Source organism: Coenobita brevimanus, chromosome 44 (genome assembly GCF_032717465.1).
Source record: "Coenobita brevimanus isolate Jiangsu-jjx chromosome 44, ASM3271746v2, whole genome shotgun sequence".
NCBI lineage: Eukaryota > Metazoa > Arthropoda > Malacostraca > Decapoda > Coenobitidae > Coenobita > Coenobita brevimanus.
Genome location: NC_136997.1, coordinates 45,581,285 through 45,591,291, shown reverse-complemented (window position 1 = coordinate 45,591,291; position 10,007 = coordinate 45,581,285). Strand labels below are relative to the sequence as shown.

Genomic DNA, 10,007 nt, shown 5'->3' with positions numbered 1-10,007 from the left:
GTATTTTAAATTTCATTCATGGACCCTTCAGGCGATTTAAATTCTGCTTCTGAAGAAAAATCAGGTTGAGACAGAGTTAATTTATACCATTTTTAACCCCATAACAACAAATATAATCAGTTTTTATCAGTACTATCTACACATCTTTATTTCAATTCATTCTCACATCTTTATATACATTAACATAGGCCTACACCTCCGTACCCACGATCGCTCCCTCTCTCAACACCTATTTTTTTTTTTTTTTTTTAACCTTGGAGCTTTTTTTTTTTACTAGCAAACTACGCGGCACAACCCTTGATATTACCCCTCCATGTTATTGAGCTCAGTGAAATTAACACCAGACTACGTTGCCAGTCACGAAAAAGTGAAATGAAAAGGGTGTAGAGCATTCTGCCACAACGATACCTACACATGGCCATCAACTGAGCTGAGGGGGGTGGGAGGGGGAGGGATTTTTCTCAGATCAGAGTAAATGTACAGTACTTAGAGCGAATGAAGTATATTTTAACGAAACTTAACAAAACCTTAAAATATTGCGGAATGTTTACGAATGAATGTGGATAGTTCGGCATGTGAGTAACTCGGCAGCTGGGACTAAACAGAGGCACAGACCGCGCAGCTGAGTGCGCAGCCTAGCAACACCGTCGCGGGTTTCCATTGTCTTTGCAGCGAGTCAGGGGTGAGTGTTCCAGTCCTTTAAGTATTTTACATACGTTCCATACCACATCACATCACTCCACATTAACCATAATAGAGCTCATCACACCATATTACCACACATAGCAAGCAACACCACATCGCAGCACACAAAACATCACATCATAGCAACCACACCGTAGCACACTGCACCAGAGTCCAGGTGAGTCAGCACTGATATGATTACCCCTTCAGTTGCCGTGTAGTTTAAACAGAGAATGACGAATATTTTAACCTGTTTCGTGGAATTAGGCAGAGACGATGAGACAGAGGGCTTGTCCGTGCGACCTTGAACATTGATTATTGAGCCAGCCCACACACACACGCACACACACACATCCTGCCTAGTGGGTGTGGTCGGTGAAGTTGTTCCACACCACACGTCACCACCACACAACACATTCACAGCACACCACACCACATACCTCACAGTACTGCAGCTTGGGTTGAAATACAGTTCTTTGCCAAGTCACAAGTGTATGGTTTGAGTTAGAGAAAGTGAGCGTGAGATATGGTAGTTGCTTTTGTGGGAAAAGAAGTCAGAACGAGGATGAAGATGGTGATAATTTTTTTTTTTCCCCAGGAGCAACAATTCTCTGCAAGATATCCTGCAGTGAGTCAGTATCCACCCACCTCTACTTTCTTTGCCTGATAATGGTAAGTTTAATTATTACCTTATATCTCATATAACCCCATTCATATACAGATTGAACAACCATGGAGCCATGACACAATGTTGGAGCAGCCCTAATGAGAGAGGGCAGTGTGTGGAAGCCCCCTGTACTGTTGTTTGCAGATGATACTGTGTTGTTACGCAAAGACAGAGGGGAACTGCAAGGCTTGGTGAATGAGTTTTGAAGAGTGTGTAAGAAATGGAATCTAAAGGTGAATATAGGGAAGAGTAAAGTTATGGTGTTTGAGAGAAATGAAGTTAGTGAATGTACAGTGAGGTCGGATGAGGAGGAAGTGGAAAATGTGAGTGCATTTAAGTACTTTGGTAGTGTGATGAGTAAAGATGGAGTTTAGAGAATGAAGTGCTGGAAAGGGTACAACAAGGAAGAAAGGTTGCTGGTTCTTTGAAATCAGTGATAGGAAATGGAAGTGAAATAGTTACTGCATGACAGTATTGTGATACCAACTCTAATGTATAGAAGTGAAGCTTGGACCTCGTTGGAGGGACGCAAGTCAAGAGTGAGAGCAGTGGAAATGCATTATTTGAGAGGAGCATGTGGAGTCACATGGAGAGATGACAGATGAGGAAGTAAAGGATCATTGCTGTGTGGATGTGGAAGTGTTAGGAGAAACACATTGAGGTGGTTTGGCCATGTGGAGAGGATGGAGAGCAAGAAACTGATGAGGAGAGTGTATATGAGTGAGGTGGAGGGGGGGGAGAGGGAAGTGGAGACCAAGGCTGAGATGGAGGGGAGAGACATGAAAGAGGGGTGTGTGAGCTGGGAGCAGGGCAGTGAAATGACAGGGGACAGGGTGACATAGAGGTGATTTGTTTGTGGCCACCCCTTACGGGATTAAGTTGTTTGGCAATAGATAGAATTATTCCGTTAGCCAGTCCTAGTATTGAATTCCACCAGACAGCTGGAATTTTAATAAGCATGAGTCATAGGAGCCTCCCATCTTCAGAACAACTCATGATCTTTCTCAGCTGAGTAGTAGTGGTTGCAGTAGCCCCAGGTTCATTTGTGAACCCATTGAACCTACAGGCTGAAGTTACCATTCTTTTTTAGTCCACCATCCTTTTGGGGGATAGGGAGGGAGGTGAGGGCTGTGTGCTGTGAGTTAGTGAAGGAGTTTGATAAAAGTTGTTTTTCACTCATTATACAACTGCTTTGAAGCCACAAATAGAGAGAAATGGGCATATTTAACATTTCCCGAGGTAACAGTTTTATGTGTGTGCATGCACCCGCAGCATGTCTTCGTTAGTTATTTATTATTAGATATAGCCGGTTAATATCCTTTTGTTCCCTATATGGAGTATGGCAGTTTTATTGAAGATTTAAATAAACAGAAGAGACTAGCAAGGTGTAATAGGTGATAGAGAGGTGTGCTTTCATGTGGCAGCACTGATATAACGGGGAAGCTGCACTGCATTGTTAAACAACTGTCCCTTAATTTCTTCCCCTTCCCCCAAAAGGAGGATGGTGGACTGACAGAGAAGGGCAACTTAAGCCTGCAGTCCACTGGATCAGATAAGGCTGAGATTGCAACTACTACTGCTACTACACAAATACCAGTAATAATAATTTGTGATCAGTGGGGGCACTCAGCATCCACTCATTTGATGTAGTGCTGCTCTTGGATGCCTGCCCTTTCCTCTCTTCCTTCCTTCCTTTCCATCCATCCTTTCCTGTCTTTCTTTCTTCCTTCCTTCTTTCCATCCCTGTTCTCCTGTTTCTTTCCTTCATTCTTTTCCCTTCCTTTTGTCTATGGGTGACTCTACACTGAGTGACAAGCCAAATGGTTTCCAGTACACCAGGAAACCATTTACTACTCTGGATGGTAACCATACAACCAAATAACTGTTATGGCGCCTGGTGGTTTAGTGGGCAATTAAGGTGGATTGGGCCTGTGTATGTTTATATCCAAGGGATGGTTGGGGTTTATTGCTCATGTAATACCACTCAGGGATGAGTGAGGCTGGTCACGTTCTTCTTATATATCAGGACCGACCTTGCCTAGCCCCAGGCTCCTATGTTCCTCATGGGGCATTTCTGGATTAGATGACGAATGGATGATAATAATAATGATAACAACATTGACAGGACAACCCTGAGGATTGTCAGCTTTGCTGCACGACGTATGATGAGAGCAAGCGGCGTCCTCGGACCCTCCCCTGTGGCCACACCTACTGTACCCCCTGCCTTGGCCACTTACTGAAAGATGAATGCCTTTGCTGTCCCAGCTGCCGTGCCCTTCACCCCGCCAGCACCATTGAACGTTTCCCCATTAATGTCACTTTGGAGGCACTAACACGACGGCTCAAGTCCCTAGAAAACAAAATCCCAATTAAAGATGGAACTGTAAGAGGGAAATTAAAGAAACATCTGGACGAACAGAGTAGGACCGTCAAAAGCGTAATTGCCCACTGCCATGAGATCCAATCAGATCGGAAGGTGAGCAGTTACCTCAAACTCAAGAGTGCCCTTGAGTGTATGTTGGAAAAGAACCATAAAACCCTGGAGTATTTAGGTCAGGAAGAAGCCAGGGTGAGAGCAGCTCAAAAAGAAGGAGCAGAGGAACGGAGGCGGCTGAAGGAAGTGCTGGATGCTGCTAAGAATAAAGACAAATCGGCCATCAGTGAGGCAGAAAGTCAAAAGAAGGAGGTACAAGCTTGGATGGAGAAATGCCACATACCTTCCAATGAGCTGGAGGCACTTTATGAGGTAGGCAGCTCCATCTTCACTACATTGTCATTATAATCATCTTTCCCAATTTTTTTTTTCTAATGAATTTCTAATAGATGTGGAGTGAGGAGGTCTGTGGACACCAGAATCGAAGAGAGTGTACTGAGGTGGTATGGTCATGTGGAGAGAATGGATAATAATAGAGTGGTGAAAGAGGTATATCTGAGCAAATTTGAAGGAGGGAGGAGGTGAGGTAGACCAAGGAGAAGGTGGAGAGATATGGTGGATGAGTGTGTGGGGAAGAGAGGTTTGGAAGTCAGTGAGGCTAGGGGACTGACAAGAGATTGAGCTGGCTGGATAAATATTGCGAGAAGTGTATGATCAGGGATTTGGCACCCCTTTTTAACGTGACAGCGTCTGGATTGACTTGGATACATTTATGCGAAGCTACAGAACGTGGTGAATTTTTTGGCATATCAGATAGAGCCAGAATTCTGGGGGCTTGAATAGTGAATGAATGGAAGCTTGACCCATTGCACGGGGCAAATATGGGCTGTCTGGATGTTTCTACTCCTCACCCTGCACTAGGGTGGGAAAGGAGGTCCAGATGATGATGATGATGATGATTTGTAATAGTTTAAGTTGTTAAAAATTACAACTAAAGATTATGAGGAATGTACAGTATGTACTTCTTCAGGGCTGTGATGCTGAAGAGGGATGCCTTCATGTGGTGGCACCAATACAGTACAGTATAACCAAGCAGATGTCTCTGAGCATCCTATCATCCAAAAGGAAGGTGTTGAACTGTAGGAAAAAGGCAACTCCAGTCTGCAGTTCTGTGGGTGCATGTAAAAATAAGCCAGCAACAACAATAATAAGGATACTGAAAAGGAATGCTAATACAAGTGACTTATTCTGGTCAATATCATTAACAGTTTGGTTTTGTGGCAGGTTCAGGAAAAGCTAACAGGACTCATGAATGAGGCAGTGGCATTGACCGGTGATGTAATTGCCAGCAGCTTACCTTCAGCCAACAGGGAGAACAGCGCCACCAGGGAGAACAACGCCACCAGGGAACCAGACCTGGTTATAAATGTAAGCTGAACTGCATGCCACTAAACCATGTTTAGTCAGACTGAAAAACAAAATTTAACCCCTTTCAGCTCGGTTGATAGTCAGGTGTGGTCATACTGGAGGGTTGACCTGACTAGGAATCAAGAAGATTCATTCCTGCCTCATTCATAAGGTTAATTAACGACAAACTGAATATATATGGAAGCACCTACAGTGAAAAAATATTGTACTAGAACTGTCCACAGATAAACGAGCTTCGCAGGCTGAGTCAACCCATCAGGCGTGTGGTGGAGGCAGGACAACTGGTGGCCGTCCAAGAGCACCAAGGGCACCTACGCACCTCCAGCATAACCCTGAATAATGGCCTCCTTTATCTACACTGCCTCAAGGATTGTCAAACTCCAAACACTCACACATTACCAGTAAGTCAAAAATCATCAAGACTTCTCTTTTTACTTTACTGTGGCCTAAAAGTGCATCTCTCCATCTTGAAATAATGATCTGTAATAAAAGATAACACTAGAACTTTGTTCTAGTCACAAAGAAGTGCTAGGGCAAGATTACAGTCACAGTACAATATTTAGTCATCATCTGCTGTTGAGTTTCATGGAATAAGCTGCAAAAGTATGAAAATCTGAACTAAGTTGCTGCATTGAACTTTTTCTTCCATGTTTCTCCCCAGCTTACAGTACAGTACTTATTGTGTGGAATTAGTTATGTTATTTCGGGAACACATCACCAACATACAGCAAAGGTTTACTGTATTTGACCTGATGGAGAACGATGCCTGTACATGGTGGCTCGGAATTATGACTGTGTGATGGAGTTTCTTGGTTATACAAATGCCCTTCAGCCCCGTCCGTATCCCCTGAAAGGAGGGTAGTGGATTGCAGTGGAAGGGCAGCTTTGACCAGCAGCCCACTTGATTTATGTTCAGCAGAATTGAGGGTTGAACTTGCTAATACTGTACTGCTTATCGCCAGCATATGTAGCTTTATCTAACATCGGTGTGTCATGCAGGTAGAGGAAGTGTTGGGAAGCTTGGACCCCTCCTCCACCCTTGTTTTCCTGGATCTGAAGTGGGGGGATGCAACAAGAGGGCGGGTCCACATTCGACTGAGTCCCGACACAGCTCTGTCCCAGCAGTTCGTCTTGCTGTGTACTGGCCAGCGCGGTGCCTCCTACCTCAACACAACCCTCTTAAAGGTGGTGGATAAAGGTAGTCCAGGGGAATGGGTGGTGGGGGGCGACTACGAGCTCAATAATGGAGAGGGAGGAGCTGGCTTGCTTCCGATCTCTGAAGGCACATACCGAAGCTCAGGTAAAGCTGGGTCGGTGTGGGCAGCATGGGGTCTGTTGGATTGCGGTAGGGCAGCCCAGTTCACCATCACGACCAGGGACCTCGACTACGACGGACAATATCCAAATGTTTTTGGTGAAGTGGAGAGTGGGCTGGAGGTGGTAAAGGCAGCAGTCAACCACAATATTATCAGGGAAGTCACTGTGGTGGACTGTGGTGTTGTGCTTAACCGCTAGTTAGTAGGAAGTAGTAAATGATCAAGGGTATGCACTAACAAAGCTAAATGAGCCATTCCTGAAGTACACTAAAACCATGATGTCAACCCTGCAGAAGGCGGAATTTTCCGGTAAGTCGAACTCTGACTGAGGTGTGACGTAGTGTTTATTCAAAGGGTTATATTGTAGTTTCTTATATTCCAAGTGCTGCAATTTAGTTTATTATATTCCAGGTGTTAGATTTTAGTTTAATTATTTGTAAAGTGAAGTAAGGAAGTGCAGAGCTTTACGTAATTAAGTGGCTATTGCACATGTCCATCTATAAAACCTTCTATCCTAGCCTAGCCAGTTACATGCACCAAATTGTTTTTAGTTTTTTTGTATTGCTTTATAAATGTCTCAGTGTTAATAAACAAGTAATCACATATAGCTTGCAACTATTATGGGAGGTAATATATAATTTTTTTTTCAGTTGTTTCCAGTTAGTTGGAAAATATTATATATATATATATATATATACGGTATATATAGTGTTGCAGCTGCACAAGGCTTACATGAAGGAGTGTTAGTGCCAGCTTTAACATATAGATGTGAGACTGTGGTGTGGCATGAAAATGAAAAGTCAACAGTAAGAGCAGTGAAGATGGAACTGCTGAGGAATGTATGAGGAGTACAGAGGGTGGATAGGACATGAAATAATGTGATTTGTGAAAGATGTGGAGTGAGGAAGTCGGTGGACACCAGAATTGAAGAGAGTGTAGTGAGGTGGTATGCTCACGTGGAGAGAAGGGATAACAATGGAGTGGTGAAAAAGGTATATCTGAGCAAATTTGAAGGAGGGAGGAGGCGAGGTAGGCCAAGGAGAAGGTGGAGATATATGGTGGATGAGTGTTTGAGGAGGAGACGTTTGGAAGTCAGTGAGGCTAGGGAACTGACAAGAGATCGAGCTGGGTGGATGAATGTTGTGAGGAGAAGTGCATGATCAGGGATTGGCACCCCTTTTTAATGTGGCAGCATCTGGATTGACTCAATTAGATATGTTTATGTGAAGCTACAGAACGTGGTGAATGTTTCTGGCATATCCGTAAGAGCCAGGATTCCGTGGGCTTGAATGATGAATGAATGGAAGCATGGCCTATTGAATTGGGCAGATTTGGGCTGTCTGGACATTGCTACTCCTCACCCTGCCGTAGGGTGGGAAAGGAGGTCTGGATGATGATGATGATAATGATGATGATGATGATGATATAGTCGCCTTATGAAGGGTTTACTGTACAGTACATGTATCACTCCATAGAAGCATTTCCTGTTAGAAGCAGATTTGTAAGTGGAAAGAAATGTATGTTCAGAAGGCCATTCAAAATAAACGTATCTGCACCAAATTATATCTATCTGTTCAGTTTCCAATCCTTTCAAAATAATGGATGAACAAACACACACCAAATTGTATCTTTGTTGTTCATCCACTCCTTTATTGCACCACCAGGAGCATAGGTTCCCAGGGCTAGGTTGCTTAGCCCTGACATTCAAGGCAAGGGTGACTAGGTGTTCATCCCTGAGTGGCAATATGTGAGCAATAAACCTCAACCATCGCTCAGATGGAAGAATTGTTCAGTAAAGAAAAAACTAAAAGATGTGTTCATTTTTATTTGAACATTTTTACTTAATATTTTTATTACAAAAGAGTTCAGGATTGTTGTCAGCTTGGCAACAATACTGGCTTTTGGCTTCTCACAAATTAAGTGAGGCTAGACAGGAAAATTGCTTGTGTTGCTGTTGTAGTCCCAGGCTCATTTGAATGTGAACCCAGGTGACTGCAGATTGAATCTGTCCTGCACTCACTGTTCTCCTTTTGGTGGGATGAGAATTGAGGGACCTTTGTTATAACCAAGCAGTGGAGCCATTTGGTCATATCAATGCCACTGCATGAGACATTCCTCTCCAGCACCAGAAAAACAATAATAATAGCCAAGCCCATATTTCGTTTAAGAGGTGTAAGAACCCAAGGCCCGGGAACCACAGTCTAGTACATTTCAGGGCATATGACCAGTCTACTCCCCTTGGTGGCAATACATGACTTAGGAAAATAAAAAGAAAAATCTTTGGAGGATCAAAGCCATAAGGGAAGTTCCACAGGGTAACTAGTGAATGTGTCAAACTTGATAAACTGTGAAAATGGGAGTTAGACAATGGATTTCTTTTGACCACAGTGCCTCTGATGTTCCTAGATGAAGCAGCATCATAATATTATGTAAGGGACTCCACAAAGGAAATGTAAAGTACCATGTGTCCAAAATTTCGTATTCTATCCTTTGTTTTCTAAATTTTGATTTTGGTGCAATTAATTCCATATTCTAGCCTCCATCCTCTCGATTTCATTATTGAAGCATTTAATTTTATATTCAATCCACCGTTTTTTTCTATTTTGATTTTGGTGCATTTGGAGTTACTTGATGCAGCTCCTCAATGGCAAGGCAGAAACCAAAAATTCCAAACAGTTTTCCTCACTCAGGGAAAGATCTTTCACACTGAATGGATTAATGAATGCTATTTCTGATTCATAGCAGTCTCTCCCACGGCAGGAATAAAGTAAGAAATGTCACTGATGGGATGTAATTAGCTGGTTCTGGCACTTGGTTTATCTTCCAGTCCGTGGAAAACATCAGCTGTATCATGGCCAACCTCAATATAGGGATTCCCTTAACAGAGAATACGACATCATTTTATATACAGTATGTTATGAGATACCTGCTTGCTCTTTTGGGATGTAAGATCTAACACTGCTCTTTGTCGTCAATGAAGAGATTCAACACTAAGCCGCTTAATGCACCTACCCATGAGTATATCACAGCACTGCACATCAAAATTATTTACACCAGAAAAAGAAAAAAGAAAAAAAGTCATTCAGACTTTATCTATACTTTTTTTTTTCTCTTGCCCCATCAGGGGAACAGGGGCACAGAATAAGCTACTCAATCCTGGCATGATGACAAGGGTGACTTGCCTCACTTTCCCCAGAGTGGCATTATGTGGGCAACAAGCCCCAACCACTCCTCAGAAGCAATCCTAATGGGCCCCCATCTAGTCATAGCACCTTAACCCACTAGGCCACCCAGCATCTAATATCAACCACATCACCTAAACTGCCTCTTGTTCCCAGCCTTGGGTTTGACAGACATATTCTAGATGGTACAGAAGGCTTCGTAGCATCTTTTCCTTAGTGATTTATCTTGCATATTACACCCTGACATTCTCTACTATATCATTCTAATTTTGGAACAGTTTGCATCAGTGACATATAAGAGATTATTGATGTCCAATATATTAAATTACTTGCTATGTATGACCGACACAGGAGGC

General features: G+C 43.0%; 1 protein-coding gene across 1 annotated transcript; it reads left to right on the top strand.

The window, feature by feature from the left end:
* The first annotated feature begins 656 nt into the window (after window positions 1-656).
* LOC145398175 (uncharacterized) lies at window positions 657-8,019 on the top strand. Its single transcript, XM_080271126.1, has 6 exons — window positions 657-682; window positions 1,283-1,356; window positions 3,477-4,097; window positions 5,010-5,153; window positions 5,378-5,554; window positions 6,153-8,019. Exons 2-6 carry the CDS (start codon window positions 1,354-1,356, stop codon window positions 6,666-6,668), a joined length of 1,461 nt encoding a protein of 486 aa, XP_080127252.1. The 5' UTR covers window positions 657-682; window positions 1,283-1,353; the 3' UTR covers window positions 6,669-8,019.
* The last annotated feature ends 1,988 nt before the right edge of the window (window positions 8,020-10,007 follow it).